The sequence below is a fragment of the Phaethon lepturus genome, unplaced genomic scaffold (genome assembly GCF_000687285.1).
Source record: "Phaethon lepturus isolate BGI_N335 unplaced genomic scaffold, ASM68728v1 scaffold14560, whole genome shotgun sequence".
NCBI lineage: Eukaryota > Metazoa > Chordata > Aves > Phaethontiformes > Phaethontidae > Phaethon > Phaethon lepturus.
In genome coordinates this window covers 35,751-58,130 of record NW_010512694.1, presented here as the reverse complement: position 1 = coordinate 58,130, position 22,380 = coordinate 35,751, and the positions used below count along the sequence as shown (strand labels likewise).

The window sequence follows — 22,380 nt, the reverse complement described above, 5'->3', positions numbered from 1 at the left end:
AAAGGAAAACAAGCAGCTTTTGAGCTCTAAAGAACTTGATTGTAACATTATTGTCGTCCTTTCTCTGGGCAATACGGACTAACTGTGTATCCCTGTAACTACGTAACAAGAGTCCTTCTGTGGGAACTTCCTTTGTTTAATACTTATTTCACAGAATGTAACCTAATACAGAGAGACAGCCTAAGATTAATTCTCTTTGTTTCGTTTGTTTTTCAGTATTTTGTGTACAAGTGAAAAGCCTTCTTGGATAATTAAGACTGTGTCTAAAAATCAGTTACAGTATGCTGATCTTGAAGTTTATAAGGAAACTCAGGTACTGATGCTTAACTATAAAAAAATAAGATAAAACAATATTTTAACCCATATTTTACTAAGTTTATTACACACCATAATATTTACAAAGTTAAATGTTAACTGTAAAGTTTCTATTGTGTGGTTTTGTTTTTTTTTTTTAAATTTTTAATTTTTTTTTTTTTTTTTTTTAAAGAACTATGCCCTGCATTTAATAACCCTACAACAAATACAGGTCATTAACTGAATCTCTGTGACTGCATTAGGAAACAGGCAGTACTCTTGTGTTACAACAAAACAGTTTATTTGTGATCAGTGTTTTATATTCTATACATCCTTCACAAATTTAATTTTACATAATCGGATACTTCATTTAAAACGTAAGATTTAAGCTTCTAGTTCTTCCCTATAACAGAAGGCTGGTATAAGTTATTTGAAAATGAGGTAACATTTCACAGAACATTTTTTTCAAGTTTTAGAGAACTAAATTTGCATTTTGTTAAAATCAAAAAGTAGGAAAAATGTTTCTTTACAAATGACTTTGCTCAAGTATGTGTTCAAAGAAAACAGGATAAAAAGGCTTTTTTTCTTCTAACATTCTGTACTGTACTGTGTTGTTCAATCAATAGGAATTAGCTTCTGCCATTTGCTAAAAGAATGAGTAGTGGGGAACAGGATAAGTTGGGAATTTCATAACTGGTAACAGAACCATTCTCTTGGGTAAACCTACAGAGAGAAGAAAGGGAGAGGACTCCAAATAAGTTCAGTGATCCAAGAAAGTCAGATAAGAGCTTACAGTAGTGTTCTCATTAACCTTTTCCAGATCAGTCAGTCAATGTGATTTTAGGGTGCAGAGTCCCATAAACAGTAACACTTCAACACTTGGCACTATTTCAAACAGATGGTTAGCTTAAAGTTTGCTTGTATTTTTGTCCTGGTATTTGGTAAAATTGAAGTAAGCAATATTCTCAAAAGCAGAGTGTGTATTTGGACTTGAAGCTCTACTTCATAATCTTTATGATAATTAATCTCTGCTATCTCATTCTGTGCTCGTGAGTTGATTGCACAGGCCAGCTACAATTGCAGATATTCTAAACAGGCACTGCTGTGTGTAAAAGAATTCACAGGGAAACTGTTCAGCAGTTTTGATAAGCATCCAGGTAGGTCAGCCAGAAATCAAGCACCTACAGTAAATTCTGCATCTGCTTCATTATTCTGCATTTCCTCTCCTGTATTGAAGTGGCAAATCTGGAAAGATTAATATCTGCCTGATTTCATGATTATTATAGAGTTCTTGTGGCCTCACAAACTTCTGCACAATTAAATGTTTGTTTGTTTTTTTAATCCGGCCTATTTAGATTCTAGTATTTAACCTATGTATCCATTTAGAAATCACAAAGCAGCAACAGCAGGTATTCCAGAGCACCAGATGATCAAAGTGAAGTTTCCCAACATGCAACAGCTTACAAAGGCAAAGAGACATGTCTACCTTACAGCCAGAAAGCATTATCCCAGTACTTCGCATCACAATCATAAGACATTAAAAACAGAAACTCTTTATGTGAAAAATGGGGGCATTCAATTCCACAATGCTTTGAAGTCAGTGATATGTCACATATACACAGCTAAGTGATTGAAATCCAGCTCCCAAAATAGGCATCATGAGAAAAAACACAAAACAGAAGGAATGAATGAAAAAAGCAGGAAAAGCTGCAAGGAAAGTTGGTAACAATTGTATTCCTCAGCAGGGAAGGGATTCTTCTTACGTCACTGTGTGTCACTGCTTGTAAAATACATACATGCAGATACCACTTATCTTAGAGTCTATGACTATTGCTTGGAAAGAACCAAAGGGATTTTTAAAAAATCCATACCAGGAAGTAAGCCCTAAACTAAATTTCCTTTTGTTTTTTCTTAAGAAAACATGTAGCTATTCCTTGTGTAACGCAACACAAATGACACCACACAGAGTACACTCAATGGGACAGTACTGCTGTTCTGTCAAAGTACTTGGCCAGTCAGTAGGGCGGGAGTTCTAAAACTAGAGAGGTTTGCTTCAATTTTGAAGGGAGAACTCCACACTGAGTGCAGCCCGTGGGCCCATTCTCCATCCCCTTTCCACTGCAGGAGTACAGAATAGGACCAGCTGGTCTTAGTCAAGCAAAGTGAGTATTTTCAATAAAGCAGCAGCATTCCTCCAGTGTTTATTGCTCATACCTCTAAAAGACAGTAATGAAATCAACATTTCAAAATAGTTTTAACTTTTATAATGCTATCAGGGGAGTTAGTATTGCCCAAGCTATAGAAATTTGAGAGGAACAAGTATTGCAAAAGCTACAAAAGTAATAGCAAATTGAAGGCTTAGCTTCCCATATGAAAAACTGCAGGCCTTGAAAGGCACTCAACTTGTCACTTGAGTAGCAGGCTTTCACCCAGTCCCCGCGACAAGAGGGGAGAGTAGGACTGCTGCTGGTGGGCTCGCTTTTTGTGTGCCAAGACATATCACTGACTCCAAAGTGCTGTGCTCCCATTGCCACATAAACCTCATTCAAAGTAACCAAAAGGGCCGGTTAGAGGTATGCATTGTTAGTCTAGCATAAAAAAAGCCAGTGGGTAGGGAGAAGCTGAGTTAAGGAAAACCTTTCCATCGTAGTTCTCCAATTATTAGTTTGTTCTACAATCTTCATGAAACCAGTGCTTTGCCAGCCTAATATCACTGTGTTTCTTAGTAAAAAGCGTTGTGGCAAATCGCCATGTCCTAGCTTCCTTGCAATCTGATTGCTAATGGTATAATCTACACAAAAACCATTCTGCTTGTCTCAAGCAGCAGTGTTTTAGCCTGCAAGGGGTGTGGGGGTAGGTGTATATGCACATGGACTTCAGGGAGTTGACAGCATTAAGGGAGCTTTGTCCACAAGCCACTTACACTTGGGGACAAACACTTTGCCAATGATACTGTAATGCCATTTAGATAAATAGGGGTCAGAGATGCTGAAATAGGCCCTTCGGTAGTCTTTGAATGGAGCACAGATTGGCTGTAAAAAGTAAGAAAACTACTTCAATTCAGTTTCAGTATGAAAGGGAACAGGCAATTAGAACAAGCAGTCCTTCCACAAATCAGGCAAAGCATAGGCAAAAAAGCTACTCCAACCAAAAAAGAACCACAAGGTTATGGCATAAAAGTGGTGTTGTTGTCATGGTTTATGAGGTTTAATCTCTTTGAGTTTCTCCTCGGACTGCCATATTTGGACTGCCACAACAGTTTCTATATAATTTCTAATTTGTTAATTATTGGGCTATACATACCGTAAGCTGGCGCAGCTGTACTATACCCATACGGTGCTCCGTAGCCTGCAATATAAACAGATAAGGGATGGGTTTCACTTCCTACAGTATCGGAAGACGATCAGTATTTGCACACCAACACACAGGGAGGGACCTGTGAAGCAGGACCACAGAAAAAACAAACTCACACTAACACATACAAATACTGCTGAAAACACTAAAATCCTCCTACATGGTAGCTTGAAGAACAAGCTACCCAATGACTTTCTTAAGCCTCAACATCAAAGAATTAAGTTTTGTATTTCGTTTCCCTAGCATTTGATTTCAGCTGAAGCCCTCAAGTCTGTACTGTCAGAGCATGGAGTTGGCATGATCCAGGCAGACATCCCATACTTGCTTATGCTCTTCCTAAAATACAAATACAGCCTAAGGCAGAGAACAGTCATTTTCCTTAACTTCCATTATAAAGAGGGGAATGCTACATGCCTGTGGCAGATACCATCATCATCATCAGTAAAGCTCCTGTGAATTCTGCTTTCGCTGCCATTTCTAACACACGAAAGAAGGTTTCACAAAGGCCATGTGAACACCTAGAGGCAAACAGAGAACAGTATCTTTTTTCCCCAAAGAGCTAAGCATGGCTCTAGAGTGGGACAAAAAGCAACAGTGGTAACACCAATCTTGGTTACTGCATCTCAGTAGTTCCTGAAGGCTTTACAGGTTTTTTTTTTTTTCTGGTGGGATCACTTGTGTCTGTCACAAAAAGCAAGAGATTTCTGAGAATAGAGGATGAAGAGAAATAATCTGTGAAGGCCAAGGCCAATAAAAGCTTAACAACTACAGCGACTGGGAAATTAAACCTATTTCTGGAGTAATTCCATGCTGGCAAGAAGCATGCCCCTGGCAGGTTAAAGTGTCTCATAAATGACTCCTCAGGCAGAAAGACAGTTCCAAAAACAATGTTAACAGCTATTAAAAATGAATTACTGGTTTTTAATATTTATAATTACATCAACATACAGGAACAATGAAGACAACATGCTGTGGACTGTGCCAGGAAGCAAGACTACCAAGCAACAGGGCTATGCTATTAGCATGTGTGAACTGCTGAAGGGTATAATTAGAGCTCACGCTGTAATCTGAAAACCTGAGCATGAGGAATATGTTTTATTTTTGGGAAGCTATTGGATTTGCTTTGACTAAGAATTCTCCAGCATCTCATTTTGACAAATTTGTGATTCTTATTTGAAGTAAAAACAATGTCTAGATTCCCTTCACAGGTCACCTGCAAACTTCAGACATGTTGTAGAGTAACAAATAACGGTGCAGTTCGAAAAGGGGAATGAGAAAGTGAGCATTTCCTTTAAAATCTTCTTGCATTTACATTTTAACACCTTATGCTCTATATGCCTGTCATATTAAAAACAAAACAACACAACATAAAACCCTATGTTATTTTGTACCAGCCAGTAGTAGCTGAGCACTTCAGCTCTTCAAGCTGGAACAGTTTTGTTTCTGATGGTTGCAAACCTGCTCCCTAAGGAATCCGCAGTGAGATAACCTGATTAGTAACTCACCTGCCCTGTATGGTAAACACCAAGGATAAAAGTGAACCAGAAGGCCCTTGGATGTTTCTGCTAATCAGAACAGTGCAGCAGGGATGATCAATCAACAACAGCCAGAGTTCAAACAGAAATTCTTTTCTTTTTGATTTTTTTTTTGGCCACCACAGAAGCTACTAATGGATGCTGTGCTCACATGCACAGTTCATGTAGAAGGTTTCTGGAAGCACAGCAACTCCAGAGCCTGCCAACTGCGCAAAGAGTTTTGGGATTTGTGCCATGGCAGTGAACTATGAAGATGACATACAATGAAGCCAGGAAAGCCATTATGCCCATAACCATGTGCTCTGTGCACGTGGAGCTTCGAGTTGTACACTCGTGAAGGACAGGTACTGCCAGTTTTTCAGTTCTTTGATTTAAAGCCCCATGAATTCCCCCTTCTACTTCGTCTCAGATGATTAAAGCTGAAGAAACCACTTGCATAGGTGAGTGACACACATGGAAAAGAACACCCCAGCAGACAAAAATGAAACTGTTCGCTATTAGTGTCATGTCTTACCTGGCGTTATATATCCAGTAGCAGCAGCTGCCCCAACAAATGCTCCTCGTGTTAAAGCACCTCGTCCTCTGCCTCGAACAGCCTGGACTGCTGCAGAAACAGCTGTATTGACAACCCCTTTAGTCTGCTCAGAGTAATAAAAAACAGCAATTCAGAAAGTGAAAGTGTTGCTGGCAATACAAGGCCATCTGCATTAAAGCACCACCTTTTAAAAAAATCTCTTTAGTGATGCGCCAGTCTTCTTAAAGGTGGAATAGAGAATAGATATGAACTGTCCTAAAGAATTTGACTGACAGAAACCAAGCAAGTCCCTTGCCAGGTCACTGACTGCAGTACACACCAAGTCCAGGAGCGCGTTCACTTCACTCAGACCTGGCAGTCAGCGTGGTCAGACTGCGCATTCTTCACCTCAGTTTTGGTTGCACGGGCATGCACGAACACCAGTGGCTTCTGACCCTTTCTCTGCTGCGTCTCGCTTCTGTCTTTTCCACCTCCTTACAAGCTTCCCCTCTTGATCTACAAGATTGTCTTTGCTTCTCTCCTACTGTTCTGAACCCGCATTTCTTCAGCAGGGCCAGGGTTTCACCCCAAAAACAAATAACCACCTCATGACAACACTGGACTGCTTTAACCTTACTTCACTAGAATGCCTCCTTCCTTTTCCCATTGTTTCCACCTACAAGCGAAAGAAAAGCGAGGAGTTACAGCAACTGGTATTGCCCAGCGTGTCAGAGCGCTGCTTTGCTGTTCTAGGTGCCCTGACTGCCTATGAAAACAAAATCATACAAATCTGGGCATTTCAAAGAGAAGTTTGGCAGTTAGTGCCATCATTGACCTACTGAAAAAAGAACACATGAAAAACAACAAAAAAAGAAATTTCAGAATTTAGGAAGTCCCTGAATCAGAGGTCATTTTCAGATCTTAACTGCATGTGGAACATTATCTTGCGAGGTAGTGTTTTTCTCATTTACTAGACTTTCACTACACTAATGGAAACTGAAATACTCCTAACCAAAGGTCCTAGTGAAATGGAGAGGACTTACTAGTTACTGAACAAAAACAAAAATAAGAGTTAATTTGTCATCTTTTGTATTTTATGTGTATTTTATGATATGTTCTGCTCCAATGTGAAGTGACAAGAAAAATCTTAATTCTAACATACTTGCACAAAAAAAGATACAAACTGTAATCCTCAGGATTTAGTTCAGACTGTCGTCCCCTGGAGGAGGAACACTGCTGATTAGTTTCTGGTCTGTTCAGCCTTAATCTTAATAGATCTGAGAGATCAATGTGGCTGCTAAACCTAATGGACAAGATGGAGCTTTTTATTATACAAGTCTTCCCCATGAAACAAAATGGCTCATCTGAAAAGTTGAGAAGTCGCAAAAAAGGTGCAAAAACCTCAGATTACTCCAGAATCTAGAGTTAAGTCATTTATAGCCAGGTAGAGGCCCTATCCCTTAAGTCTGCGCATCTTACATGATGCACACTATGGCTCTGGCCTGAAACGCAACAGATGTGCGCACCATCACTGGTTGAGCCACTGACCTTAGTTGTATCTCCTCCAGCTAATCAGGACCTCTCTTCGTTTGTGCCTCCCTTTCTACTATATTTCCCACAATATGGTCCCAACTCTCAGATTATATTGTTATACTACAATAAGTATTCTAGAGGAATAAAAATAGAAATCTTACATGTGTGCATAAAACAAGAGACTGAAATCACTTGCTTCCTGCAGAAGTTCCTGTATCAGAGAACAACCCAGAGCTGTGATAAGAGCAGTCCAAAAAGCAAATAATTCTTACCTGCGGAAGAATCTTCTTTTTCTTGTTGTTTGCTGCATTAGGCCCAGAAAACAGTTTTTCAAGTGCTGCTAATGCAGCACTTGCTTTTGCTACTTTCTTATTTGGGCCTGCACCTCTGAACTTCTGCCCATCTACTTCTACCTGAAAATTGAAACATGAATTTATGCCTAGTATTTATCCTTGGGAATACCATCCTGCATCATGATGTGCCATCCATAAAAAACTGCAATAGTAAGAAAAAACACCTCAGTGTTTTATGTGACAAATCTCTATTGCTTCTAGATTATGAAGCTGATAAAGAATACCTGAGTGATCCTGTGAACCATTATATTGCAGGTATTAGGAATCTGGAAGTTACAAGTGCAATTCAAAGAGGACCAGCGTATCTGTTGGATACTGAATTTAGCCAATATGTTTGAGCTTCTCAACAGATGAATGATACCACCAGGAAACAGGGATTTTAGGAATCATTTGAGGCTCCCTTCATCTCTGTCCATGCCTTATTTACCAACATCTTTGCGGACACTATACCTACACTGCTTAACTGGGATGCTACCTCATACCACTTTAGAGCCCAGTGCTACTTCGGCGATAGCACAAGTAGAGGAAGAAATCAAATGAGTGTACCTTTTGCTACAGCCATTCCAAATACCACTGGTAAGCTGGCAACAGGAGATTCAAGTCAGGTCACTGACATGGGGTTAACAAGTATGTTTGCAAAATTTGCAAATCAGATACTTTGTCAAGCTGTAAATCTTTTACTTCCCTCCTCCTCCTCATGTCAAGACATGATGTAGTTTGGGGCTGTCAGAATCCAGTTTTAATTCTCATTGTATTTTCCTAAAGCATAAAAGACATTCCTTTCCCCAGTCTAATCATCACAGCAGCAATAAGAGATACAAAACCCTGAAAACATCAGAGATGTGCACTGCAAAAAGCAAAATACAAAAAAATCTGCACTGTAGTGGCAAGCAACTCCAAAGACTAAAGCACAGTTAATAAAACCACCTACTAACTGTAACTCTGCTTCACTCACCTCCATCACAAAGCGCTTGTCATGGCTTCCACCTGTCTCAGAGATAAGCTCATACTTCAGACCTCTTCTTTTTTCATTGAGCTCCATCACCGGGTTTTTGCCACTCGCGGTGAGTATAGGACCCTGAGTTCTTACCTAGAGAGACATTTATGGTGTTGCTTTAGAGCCTTTATCTCTTCAAAAGGCAGACAGACATCTACAGCATCGTGCCTTACAGTGCCACATGGGCAGCCACTTGGAGAATGCCGGCATTATCACTGTGACAAGCCTCTGCAAAACCTTGTTCTTCCCGACACGTAGGCCTCGGCAGGCTGCCCAGGAACAGGCCTGTATCAAAGGCAACACTGCCTTGGCTTCAGTATAACATGCTCCTGCACTAAACAGCGGACGGGAAGTAGTCTCTAAAGAATGGCAGGGGAACAAACAATACTGTAAAAGAAGTCACACCCTCTTTATTTCTGTTGGGGAAAGCCACTGTCCTCGTGGCCTGGTCCGTGTCTATACAACACTGAACATGACACCACCTGCACTTGGAGTTTCAACCCTGAGTATCCAAAGCTGAAGCTGAGGCCCCGGTGTCAAGTTCCTTGAAATCGAAGGCTTTATCAGTGAAAGGAGAGATGAGCCTTCCCAGCCTTGCACGCATCTCTGCTGCTCGATCTAGTTACGTCCTGGCACTACTGAGCTCTGAAGATGTCTCATATCCCGCTTCACATGTTTCAGCAGAAATACCTGTGACTGTTCAGGAAGCAAGGAAGGTGAAGCTGAGATGTCAGTGCACCAGCGTATCAGCCTGCATTAGAATGCACTCAGCTACAGATACGAATGACTACTCACTGATGAAGAAAAAGATGATTAAGGGATCAAAACAAAGTTTTCAAAAACAACTTACTTTGGATAAAGATGAGGAGTCCTAGTACCAGGACCTGCCCTTTGAAAGTGTCTCAAAAGTGTAAACATGGAAACAAAGTCATGCAGCTTGGGAAATATCTTGGTTGTCTTAAAATATTACCCGCTTTTGTGATAAAGTATAATAAATGTGTATTTAAAAGGAAAATTAACAGGTCAGTTTGTTGAGTATAAAGTACCCCCCATTTCCTTTGTCTGGAAATGTGGCAGTAGATTAAATACATATGTGAATCAAGCTGTCCATGATTACGCACTGTTTGGAAATTAAGTGGTTTCCAAGTGAAGGAAATGTTTTAACATCTTGACAAAAATTCAAACAACAGAACAATTACTTATATTTACAGCACAACCCCCCCTGCAGTCCTGGAAAAAAGCATTGTAACAAAAAAAGAAGCAGGGATCTACAATGGTTTATCAGCACAGCCCGCAGAGAGCTTGCCGCAGAGCTATCAGGCAGACAAACAAATATACAAATTAAAGCTGTTACTTAGTCTTTACATAAGATGCTTCTCTAAAATCCCTGGTGGCAATTATGAACACTGGTTGAGGAAATCAGAAAGAGAAGCGTGAAAAGGGTGACATCTAAGCATGAGTTTAGAATTTCCTGTTTTTTCAATGGTGAAAAGAAATGAATACCAGAAATAATTTAAGAAAATATCCAATTAATGTAGTATAGACCCATTACAGCTTGATTCCTGGGGACATTCAGCCAAAGTTAAAAGTTACTCAAATTTTGTCCTTTGAGGAATACTCCATCTCCCATAACTTCAACAACTTCAGTGAGAAAAAAAGCACAGCATGCTCCTTACAGTATGACTTCAGCTACAAGTGCCAAAATTAAAGTATATTATATTGAAATTGGAGCATTTTCAATGCAGTATTTTCTAGTGTATTCAATATGCATCAGGTATTAGCTTCTACATTTCTTAATATCTCCTAATGAATGTTTATATTTTCATTGGTCTTCATGTGTGTCACTTTAAAATACTACCTGTGTAGGTATACTTTTTTGACAAACCCTCTATTACAAAAGAGAAATTGTAAAATTTGTGTTACTAGAGCCCAAAGGCACCAAACAAGATGGAGCTGTCCCAGTTGTAAGACCATACATAAGCTAACGAGAAGAGACAACACCCGTCTTAAAGAGTTTATGGTCTTAGGAGGACAAGATGGCTACCCCACCTTAAACTTGAGGAAAGGCGGCACAAAGATCAGTTATTTGTCCACAGTGGCACAAAGTCTACAGCAGATCTGAGACTGGAAAAATCTCTCTTCATTCGTCATCCACCACCTTGGCTAAAACACCATCCTCTTCTGGGAGAAGAGGAAAAACCCCCCAAAACAGAGAACCAAGCCCCACACATCTCCATCACTTGTACTTTCTAATGCAATACTCACCTCTAGGGTAGCGGAGGTGTCAGCTGTGGAATTTCCAGTATTATTGCTTGAGATTGAAGACACTGTTTCATTTTTACCTTCAGTATCTGATTTTTCATCAGAACTCATACATTCCACATCTGCATCAAAACCAGTTGGATACCCCATTGCTTGTAAAACCTACAACAAACCCACATGAAACGAACTGTAAAATAGGTAGCAGTACAGAAACAAATACAAAGCTGATCACAACACAAAAGAATGCCCACCATACACTTAATAAAGGCAGGTTGCTTAGGAGTATGTTTTCTCCTGTATTGAAATGGAGAAAAACACAACAGCAATGGGCAAAATAGTTCACGTTTCGAAAAGTGGAATCAACACTCCAGAGAGAAATTTTACTTTCAAAGATAGCAATTACTCATGAGCATCATTCACCATCTTGAGAATTCCTTGTAAAATAATAGATGAAAATTCAGAAGTGCATCCACTGCATGACACTAACAGTATGACAAGGAGATTGTTTTGCACACCGTTTTCCCCCCCTCTCTCTGCATATGGACAGCTCAAGATTGACTCTGAGGCAAACAAGACAAACAGTCTTATGAGAATTAAAGCACCGTACATTGTACACCAGAGGGTAGATGCTTCCAAAGCAGGTGTACAGGACGCAAATTCCTGAGCCGAGAGGGGAGGTGAAGGAATGCCGGCTAGCAGAGTAACAAACTATCTGTCCACAGTAAGCCTGCCTCTTGGTGAGCCACACCACAACCTCCAAGCTTCCTCCATGCTGCCTACAACCAGCAGCTGTATAGCAAATGAAACCTTACTGATTAAGGTACTATTCATCAGTTCCTTCAAAAACATCCTTCGCTAGCAAGGCCAGCCTCTCCTTTAACCAGCTACCTAACCTAGTTGTATGGAGGTACCAGACACAGGGCCAGAAGAATCTGAAAAGAACCTGAAGCACCCTGAAAATTTAGTCCCAAGAACAAAGTTTGCAAATCACTACGTTCCAACACTGAATTGAGAACTGCATGGACACCTCCAGGCTCAGCTCCCTTTCAACTGTGGTACAATTGACTGCATTTTCAGGGATTCTGAATTTTAAAAAGGTCAGATCTAGAAACTGAAATGGTCATACTATTCCTTCCTACAAGTCTGGGAAAGCAGGGCCCATATCTGCTAGGAAAAAAAAAAAAAAGAAAGAAAAAAAGCTAGTCTCTACCACACCACGAGTTTCTTCTCGGCTTGAATCAGGGGTGTTTTGAAATGTAGCCCAGGATTTGTGTATGTGTAAATTTAGAGAAAACAGAGCTGGGTAGGCACCAGCACAGATCTGGCTGATGCAGAGAGGTTCAAGGGCAGAGAAGTCACAGCTTTGTAGGGCAGGTTTTTTGGTGATGTGTGATTTTTTTTTTTGTTGTTTTTTGTTTTTTTTTTTAAACAACTGCAGGGAGGGAGGCAAAAATAAAAGAACGAAGCAGAAGGTCTGGAAGGACGCGCATACAGAGAGCTACTTTTCCCGAAGGAACAATACATTCCCTCATATATTTCTGGATACTTTGAACTTGAAAGCACATGGGACAATGGGATTTTCAAAGCTGAAATCAAAGGAAAGCAGAAAGTTGCCAGATGAAGCTTCTAAAAAGGAAATTCTTGTTCAAAACAAAATGAAGTACAGAATGACAGATGGGCTTGTTCCTATCATAAGTGCAGTTCTATTAAAGCAGGTTCTCTTTCACATGAATTGTCTGTAGGAAACTTTTGTTTCTTCCCAGAAACCCAGCAGGCTCAGTCTGCATTAGCAGTCTGAACTGTCCTCACTGCAGTACAACAAGGATGTTCATGTTGGACATTCCAGTCTATCACTGCTTTACAGACCTAAGCTCTGTCATATAGAGCACCTACAAGAAGCGTCAGTAGGCTGACTACTGCCTGAATGATACGAGTCTCTTACTGAGACACTGAGCGGAGACCAATAATTTATGTACATGGTTTATCCCGGTGCACAAAGGTACTCTTCAGACACTGAAGACAGGAAACAACTCCATGTTTCCAGGAGCTCACAACCCAGGAATGGACACAGAAGAAAAGGGAGAAAGAGGGAGCCACCAACATGCCATTTTCAAACCAAGAGAAGGAAGGAGTAGAACAGAACAAAACTGAACCCCTCCAGTCCAGAACTGAAAACACCACATTCAATCCATTGTCATGTGCTGACCTACTGAGCCCTGGGAAGTTGTTCTTCCACGTTCCCACATTGTCCCTCTCCTCTGCTAGTATAAAACCAGTGATGCTCTTTGAACCATGCCAAGCTGTGTTTAGAGTACATAGGTAGCAGCTCTGTTTCATCCAATATTTAACTTTTTTTTTTTTAAAGTAATAACCAGTTCTAAACATATTTCATACTCTCTGTTCCAAGATCTGGGGTTAGCACATTATTTCAGGCTGCCTTACCTTCACTGCCACATGGAGCTTGGCTGTTTTCTTAGAAGGTCCTGATGCTTCATATGTCGTACCATCAACATCTACAGACATTGTGAAGACTGGGGCATGGACTGGACCAGACTGTGACAGCAGCTTATACTGAAGCCCTGGCCTGATTTGGTTCAGCCTCATCAGAGCATTCATGAGATCTATTGCTTTACTATCTAGTACTAGTACAAGATGGGGGGGGGGGGGGGAGCGGGAAGAGAAAGGGAAAATGAACATAAACAAGATGAAGAGAAAATGAAACAGTTTGCATTTCAGTGCCTTCTGTCTGTATAAAGGAGCAAAACAAAGCCTCAGCCTCTCAGAGGTTGAGGATAGCCATAACACTGTTAAGTCTTTAATACGCCATTCCACTTTTGGGTAACAACTATAATTACCCATTGTTTTATATTGTTAACACAATTCTTTAGCAGCTAGCTATATTATTCCTGGCTGCTATAAGAGAAGTAATAAGTTTTATATGCAGTGAGGAACGAGATCCAGAACTGGCACCGAAGTGGCACAATGAAAACAGCCCCCAGAACGGCCTGGATCCCAGCAATGCTGAGGCGTGTCTAGTCGATGCATATAGGCGATGTCAATGTTTTGTAGATGAAGCATTTTATTTTTCTTGTGGGAGGTCTTGAGAGACTAACAAGTAGCTCAAAAAGGGGAAGAATGCAAAATGGCAAATGTTCGCACAGCAAAGTCACTGCAGTATTTTGGAAAAAAAAACCAAACCAGAGCACAGGGGCATTATCAATAAAATACCTCAGCTGCTTGGGGCAACTTAAATTTGACTGTAACTTGATGGGTAATCCCATTTAAAAATGCAAATCATTCCGTTAGTAAAACATGTCGGGGGAAATTCAGATGCACGATAGGTGTTTGACATTTCAAATGTGGGGTGATAGACACAACATTTTTTGTTCCAAAGACTTTTTCACATACTATTCCACACCAACACAGAGAAGCTTTTTAAACCAGCTCCCACTGTACAATAGATCTTTGAAAACAGAACGGACAAGTGTTGCACTTACTTTTTCTCAGATTACGCTTCATCTTTTTATTTGGATCTTTATCATCCCCAACACTATCTTCAAACGGTCTCTTAAGAGCAGATGAGCCTGTACCTAGGGTATAAATTTCCTTGTAATATGGATATGCTATTAGAAAAACAAAATTCCACAGCAGGAGTCTGATTAGTCCCATACTGTTCCTTGCATGTTTAAAATGAACTCAACCATCAGTCAAAGCTTTCCTATTGCTACACATAAGCCAATATTAGCTTATTACTCACTGTACCATGCCATGCAAGAAGTAGTTTAATTTTGCAGTGTTGTTTTTTTTACAGTTAGTCTAAGGCAAGAACTTTAAGAGAGTTGTTTTTACCAAAAATATACATGGAAAATTTATTTTTCTTAGATGTACATTGTTTTCTAGGAAGAATTCTCGAGTAATTCTTATTACGGCCACTTGTTATATGCTTTTTGACTAGTCTACAGTCTCTCCTTCCCCAGCATAAGAATCATAAACACTACTGTTACTCTTCAGACCCCAAAGGACCTGTGCTTAAAGAAAATCATCAGCTATATTCTAGCTGTACTGCTGCTCCTCTGCTGCTGCTTCTAGAGAACAGAACCTTCCAGATTTTCTCCTAGCAAGGAAATATTTTTTAAAAACCCCACATTTAACACAAAGGAAAGCCTTTACCATGCATTCACAGCATACAAACTCAGGAATTTCACCCATTCTAAATTAACCCCTAGTCTACTGCCCAATTAGTGATTTTTGGAGCAAACACTACCTACCTTCTTTGTCAGTTACTGACCAGGAATATTTCTGAAATGACTTATTTGATGGGAGGGGATCCATTTCCAAAACCTTATAGATCTGACCAAAGGCTGATAATCTCAGGGCATGCTATAAGGTGACAGCAGAAACGTAAGTTACATCACAGCAGCGCTTTACCTCAGTTGTCTAAGTTTCTAAGTAAGTTTGTAGACGCAAAACCACTTCTATGAGAAGACAGCTTCTACAGCTGTCTATGATAGCCATAGAAAATGCTAATGTCTAAAAATTTAAAACTCCTTAGTTTTGGTAATACAAAGTGCAGGGCACATGGACAGGGAGCCTACTGAAAGGCTCTGTGCCATAAGCACTTGAGGTGGGATGCAAGTGGTGCACGCACATTAGACTGCCTTTTGCAAGGATTAGATTTCATACATGTTTAACTCGCACTCATGAACTACTGAACTACCGTTTAATCTTTCCAGGGTAGCGCACCAGAAGAACTGTCAGAACTGCCATTAAAATAAGCTATCCTGGCAGAGAATAAGTTGTATTAACGAGCTGAAATCTTCACTGTTGCAGTATCTAGCTCCTCAAATGCCCAAGTTTTCTACCTGAGCACTGTGTGTAATGGCTTCTTTTTGCTGAACTGTCATATAAGACAAAGCATCTGTTGGCTCCCGTTCACAGGGGTCATGCAGACCAGGGCCTCCTAGGAAGGAAAGAGGCAAAGCAGATTATTGAGAGTAAACGAGAAGCAATATGAAAAAGGGCATGAATGATATTGCAACAGCTAGTCTCAGTCTTCATCAGAGTGGGAAGCGCGCCTTTTCCAGTAAGGGATACAAACATCACAGAAAGTGAGATAACCCCAGGGTTTTACTCCCTTCCAGCAAGCGGCCACAGAATTTATCAGGGTTAACACTGCACATGTGTAACAGCATAAACGAAAAGCAGTAGGTTTAGAAAAAAAAAATAACTTGGATAGATATGTAGATTTCAATGAATTTATAGAAAACAGATGGTCATTAAGTCTACTTATTTGCAACCCCTTAATGAGATAGGGGTTAATTTATAAACAAATCTAACGTTCTCCATTAACCTCTATGCTTTGGAAGTACTTATTCAAACAGTTACAACCATGCAACTTCCCCCCCCCCCTTTTTTTTTATTTTATTTGAAACAAGAAACCACTTTAGCTCCACTACAGGTTAGAAGTTCAAGGCAGGCATTTTTCATCTAATCATACAGCAACAGCAAATGCGAACGCTGCCTGATCAACCTTTTGTGCTCCTGAAGTTATTTTCGCCCCTTACCAGGAAGCAGAATTCCAGACGCCAAACATTCCATCACTCGTCGCAATGCTTCCCCAGCGCCCAAAGGTCTATTACAAGTACCTATAGATTTTTCACAGATAAGCTCGAGTGGCTAGAAGACATTAAATTATGATTAGTATGGACACAAGGGTAACTGTAACTGCAGTTAAATATGCAGGGGTAGAGGGGAAGAATATTCACATCAGCTTACTTAATTTTTAATCCACTACAGGTCTGACAGAGACATCCATCCCAGAGGACAGTTCATGGCACATGTATTTGTTCCCTGCTCCAAGTTGCCTTTGGAGGAAGCCAACTGCTCTCCATTAACTGCCCAGGAAGTCTAAAAGGAGGAGCCTCGTTCTAAAGCCAGATCACATGAATATTCTCCTCCTCTCAAAGGGCTGTCAGTTCTACGCGAGAGAAAACACTGCCTCCGCTGACCTACAAAGTGTTCCTCTCTGGATATGCAGAGCCTTTGGCCCTCCCCAAACCTGCTAACGTGAAACGGTATCCTCTGGTAGCAGGATATTTTTAAAAAGCTAAACTTGGAGGCAACCAGCGGGATTCTATTGCAAACCCCTGAGGATGTGCAAGGCCCACAATATTACGTCTTTTTCCCCAGTATCTGTACATCTTTCTGACTGCACAAATACTGCGTTCTCTTTCCTTCCTACAAGCACTCTTCTACACAGGTAAGTTAGCGGGCAGTAAAAGGAAGAGGGGGTTAAGGAGGAGTTTCATACAATGCACTGTTTTCTCAGATCCAGACATTCCTACAATTCTGAGGAGATCTGAGACCTGACTTTGTGGCCTTCAAATCTTTCTGTACTTACCCATCCTTTCAGTGGTGCCCATGTGGGGACTCTGTTGCACAAATCCCGCAGAATACGAAGGACAATTACACATGATTTTAGTCCGTTTGCCCTGGCCTAAAACAAACAGAATGATTCCAATACACCTGCAAAAACCTGGCTTTTCTTTTTAAATGCACAGAGTCCTGGGATAGATTTTTTAAAAATTATTATTACTTAATGCTTAATCAGCTTCATGCAAAATAAAAACAGTTACAGAAAAGTAAAGTAGTTCAACTTAGAGACACATATAAAATAGGAAGCAAAATGTCAATATTGCTTTTGTAGCCTCATGACAACTCTAGACCAGTTGGCTGTCTCCCTGTCAGTTTGCCCCTGCGCAGTACAGCACTGAATTCGGAATTCTAGACCTTTGCTCTATTAGGGACTAGTCAGAAATTAAAGAGGCATTATAATTAAAACTGTCTCAAATTAAACCTCGTAAGGCTACAATAACAACAAGGTAAGAACAAATAGCCAACCTGAAACCATTTGGCGTGCCGCAGAGACGCCAAGGCCTCCAGGCATTTCTGCCTGTCCAATAAGTCCGGAGGATCTTTCATCGCAACATTATCTACTGGTAAAAATGGGATAAAAAGAGACAGATACAATTTGACCAAGGGGTTTCTGTCACAATACAAAAAGAGCGGCAGCATCTCAATGAGATAATAAGACTCCCAGAATTTAAGTGCACTGTGTTATTTAATTTAAACAAGCCATTAAAGGTAGTAAATGTGCACATGTGCAACAGAAGCAAAGGCATTCACTCATTGTAAAATAATAGTAATAATAAAGATGGCCACTGCTACAGACAATCTGGGATCTTATTAAGAATGTAGAACACATTTCAGGGCAGAAAATAGCTATATAGCACTTTTTTTTGTTGGGTTGTATTGGGCTTCCCCCCCGCCCCCTTTCCCTTCTTTGTGACTTTTATTCCACAAAAGTGGCACAGAATTTCAAAGAGACAAGCTTCTTTTGACAAGAGGAAGATATTCTTGGGGGAGTAGAAAAAAAAATTATAATAGGTAAAAAGTAAAGTTACGTCCATGCATGTAACTCACCATGGGTGAGAATTCCCAAGAAAAACACTGAATTTGAAGTATTATTGCATGAACAGTACTAGCCAATGTAATTGAATGAAAGAAATATACAGGAAATGCAAGTAAGCAATTTTACAGTTTGATTAGTCTTTCATATCACCAGAACATCTGAAAGAAGTAAGTTTGGTAACTTCCAGATTATTAACATATTCGAGAGGTAGTCCCCTCCTGCAAAAATCTTCTCTTCCCAACATCAACTGAAATCAACAGAGGAAATTCAAAGAAGGATTTAAGAGACAAGATACCGATATCTTCTGTGCAGGTTTACACTTTCCTCCCCCCTTCTCTTTTTTTATCCAGCATGCAACAAACTGCTTTTAGCAGTCACATCCAATTCTATATTGAGGGACATTATGCATCAATCCTTTCTTCCCTAAATTTTTTTTTTTTTTTTAATCCTAAGGAGTTACTAACACCCAGATTCTCTGGAAACTGTACAAATGACAGATTTTGCATATCTGTGGAAGCAGGTTAAAAAGATTTTAGTTTTAGCTGACATGAGCAGAACATCTTGGAAATACTAAATGAATCCATGGCTCAACTAAAACATTGAATATGTTGTTTTCCTATGAATTACAATTACTCTTTATGTAAAAATAAGTAACTTGGAAGTATAGTCTTTTCATTATTCATAATGGTCAGTTCTCCATGTCTTAAGAGACCTATGCAGGTCTGAATGAAATACAATATCCATTCCAAATTGAAGACTACGCTAGATAAGCAAAATCCAGCAAGATATTTAAAAAATGAGAACAAGTTAGGAGAAAAAAAAAGTACCATCAATTTGTAGTACAATTTAGTAGCAACATCTCAAAGTACATTTTCATAGGTTACTCTGGATAGTATTGGTTGCACGTGCAATTGCATCTTTAATGTTAAGTTGCTTCACCTCCTATGCCATTCAATGGGCAGGTTACCCTGGTAAAAGCACATTATGTTATGATGGATAAAAGAGCTCAAAGCCAAAAAAAACCCCAAACCAGTGTAAAACTGAATAGAACCAGGTATCTTGTCTGACAGTCCACAGCTGCAGTTCGCATCTGCTGGCTCTGCTGTCAGCAGAAGACTTAAGTGCTATAAGCTTATTTTCTAAACCCTGGTGAACTTCGCAGCAGATATTTGCATTGTTTCTTATTGCCCTCATCAACAGTATTACAATATTGTGATTAATCACTCCTCTTGCCTGTTTTCCAAATAAAAGCTGCAAAGTCTCAAAGCACTGGATTCCTATGAGCACAAAAGGTCACTTTTGGAACACAGGATTTGCTTCTAAATTTCCTTTGCAGTTTCATTATTTTCAGGAGTAATGTTGTGGCACGCAATTACCAAATGTACATCTAGGCAGTTCTGTAAGAAAACTTTATTGTGGACAATATAAACATCTGCTTAAAGCTCATGTATTGTATAAAACAACTACTGTCAATGAATGATCAGAATCTTCTTTTAAAACGTTAGAAATGGCAAAGGTGACTGATTGCAAAATCCTTAATTTTTTGCAATGAACTGGATCTTCAAACACCTAGGGACTTTTGCTTAGTATTGTACAAGGCTTTGCTAAAGTGTGTTGCAGCCATTGACAAAGTAAATTAATTTTTCCTTTCAACTACAGAATGTGTCATCTCATTCAGGTGAATGAAAAACCTCCTAAGATGTAATTTGTGTCAACAAGTTAGAATTATACTTTTTTCTACAGGATTAAGGCTTTTTCCAAAGGTCTAAATTACAAATATCTAGGAGAACTTTGCCAATTACAAATTCAGTACCAGTGTCCTGAGCACCTTTCGCAGATGTTGCAGTCAGCCAACTTTTGGGTGCAAGATTCTATTAAACAGAAAGATGAAGAGAACAGGCAGTAAAGAGGGCGAGCGGCTTGCAGCAGGCTCCCTTTGGACACCCTCAGGAGAATGGCATGTTTCTTCATGCTCTGCCAGTCAGGAAAGTGAGATCTAATCAAAATTTTCAAACGTGATTGCAAAGCTTTACTTTTTTCCTTGTGCTTTTAGCAAGGGCAATGATACAAGGAGTTTAATGAACAGTTAATGGTAAAGCCCTGACATCAGCTCGCACTATGCAAGACTGAACCAGTCCTTCGGTAACTCGCTCCCCACTTGCTGTATGTTCGCCCTTCACACAGCAGCTGCCAGCTTCGCTCATGTGGGGCCAGCCGTGTGAGGAGCGTCGTCATCTCCGCAGGTAAGTCTGTGGCTCGGTGCCCCTTCAAAGGCGCTTGGCACCTTGAGGCGTCGCGGGCTGCGTCAGCCCCGTGAAGGCCGCAGCAGAGGCAGACTGTTTATGCAGTAGCTGCTCAAGGAGCAAGGTTGATTGCAGCCCCGCTTTGGTAAACAAACTTGTTTATTATTACATAAGCTTGTCGTTACTGTACACTCGGTAACAACAACTGATTTGCAAGCTACAAGGTTCTGGTCTGGAAAGCCCAATTTATATTTGATGCTATGACTAAAAATTCAGTTCCTTAAGAACTTTAAATTTCAAACTGATGCAAAATGCAGCAATTTCAGGTGCTTGACTTCTCAAGTCGACATGAGAAAGCAGAGCTTTATGGATAGCCATTTGTGGGAAACGTTGAAATGCACACACACACACTGGTCCACTATTTATTTTTGCTAACAAGCAGCAAAAACAAATAGGACAAACACCGCATCTTAAACATGAACACTTTTCCAAAGAGGTGGGGACTGAAGAGAAATCCAGGAATGTTTTTCGATACATTCTGACATCAGGGCATGAAGGCACACACAGCATTCCTACAGAACAAATGGGAGCACTGGTAACGAGGTCGGCGGCGCCTAACCTTGCCGGTTTGGTTAGAGGACAGATTAGTGCTAATCACACCGAACACCGAAACCTTGGTCAGTTCTGCGCAGCCTCTGCTCCCTGGGAGCGGCAGCGCCTGCAATCCAGCGGCCTATCTTACATGTAAGATGAAAGGCAAGTTGGCAAGCATTTTGAGCTCCTTCAGTCAAAAGGACGTATGGAATAAACTCAAAACAGTTTTTAAAACTGCACAGGAAGTATATTTGCATTTGGTTGGCATTACTCAGGGCTATTGAAAACATACGGCAGTACTTCCTTTGGGGATCGAGGTGTTTTCACCAGACAGTTCCTCCGAGTACTGTTCCTTGCTATTAGATGTGAAACCTCTTTGGCCTCAATCTAAGTGACCGTGACCTAAATATGGTTGGAAATATTATGAAAAAAGGTATCCCACCCCCGTTTCAATTTACTTGGTGACGTCTGCATAATGTTTCACATACCTTTGAATATGATAAATGTCTGGTCACTTGTGATGAATCAAAGAACCCGGGCTTTAAAGCAAGATCCATTACCCTATTAACTATCCTCACCAGCGGTACAGAAATGATAGCATAGCAGTGTTCTAAGAGAGGTAGTACAATGGTTTTCAGTTTTTAAAAAATTAGTACAGAATTTTGAAAATATTTTAAGATACTGAAAACAGAATATCTACATTTTAAATATAGGGAAGCATAAAAATTCAAACCCTTACTCAGTTTGAGATTAATTCAGGAGTACCTAGAGTTTACTGCCACAATGGCATCACTTTTTGCAGGAGAATACTTGGACAGAAGCCTTTGTGCAAAACTGTATCCCCTTGTGAGAAAACTGCAAATCCTTTACCATTAAAATTTGTTCTGCACTTTGTGCTCTTTCTCATGAACACGTATCAGCTGCAACTGCAGAGCTAATCTCAGCATCTTACGGGAAGTTGAAGAACTGAAGTAATATGCGATTTATTTTTAATGGCCTTGCAAAAGAGCATGGTTACGAATTTGAGAATAGACAAACATTGCAATTAGGAAATCTTTGCCATTCATCTGTTCTGTAAGATTTCTCTGCATCCAACTGCTGCCAAAGTGTCACGTTTCATTTGACAAGGGATCCTTCCTGCCATTGCGTGAGACAAAAATGGAGACACTGACCAACGTTTCTCGTTGTATCGGTAGTTCACGTGGGAGAAGGGAGGAAGCAAAGGACTTG

At 40.1% G+C, this 22,380-nt stretch overlaps 1 protein-coding gene across 3 annotated transcripts in view; it reads right to left on the bottom strand.

Annotated features, from left to right (window-relative positions):
* Positions 1-477: 477 nt before the first annotated feature.
* Positions 478-22,380, bottom strand: part of STRBP (spermatid perinuclear RNA binding protein) — a 33,414-nt gene continuing 11,511 nt past the window's right edge. The window contains exons 5-17 of one of the 3 annotated variants that reach the window (XM_010287802.1): positions 17,743-17,837; positions 17,243-17,338; positions 16,407-16,518; positions 15,705-15,802; positions 15,111-15,222; positions 14,340-14,432; positions 13,285-13,484; positions 10,846-11,004; positions 8,539-8,673; positions 7,503-7,643; positions 5,698-5,821; positions 3,598-3,642; positions 478-1,017 (exon numbers count right to left, since the gene is read on the bottom strand). In XM_010287802.1, the coding sequence (XP_010286104.1) occupies positions 941-1,017; positions 3,598-3,642; positions 5,698-5,821; positions 7,503-7,643; positions 8,539-8,673; positions 10,846-11,004; positions 13,285-13,484; positions 14,340-14,432; positions 15,111-15,222; positions 15,705-15,802; positions 16,407-16,518; positions 17,243-17,338; positions 17,743-17,837 (1,487 nt within the window). In that variant the 3' untranslated portion in view covers positions 478-940. Of the gene's footprint in view, positions 1,018-3,597; positions 3,643-5,697; positions 5,825-7,502; positions 7,644-8,538; positions 8,674-10,845; positions 11,005-13,284; positions 13,485-14,339; positions 14,433-15,110; positions 15,223-15,704; positions 15,803-16,406; positions 16,519-17,242; positions 17,339-17,742; positions 17,838-22,380 lie in introns of all 3 variants that reach the window. The other 2 variants (XM_010287816.1, XM_010287808.1) reach the window with 2 other exon arrangements.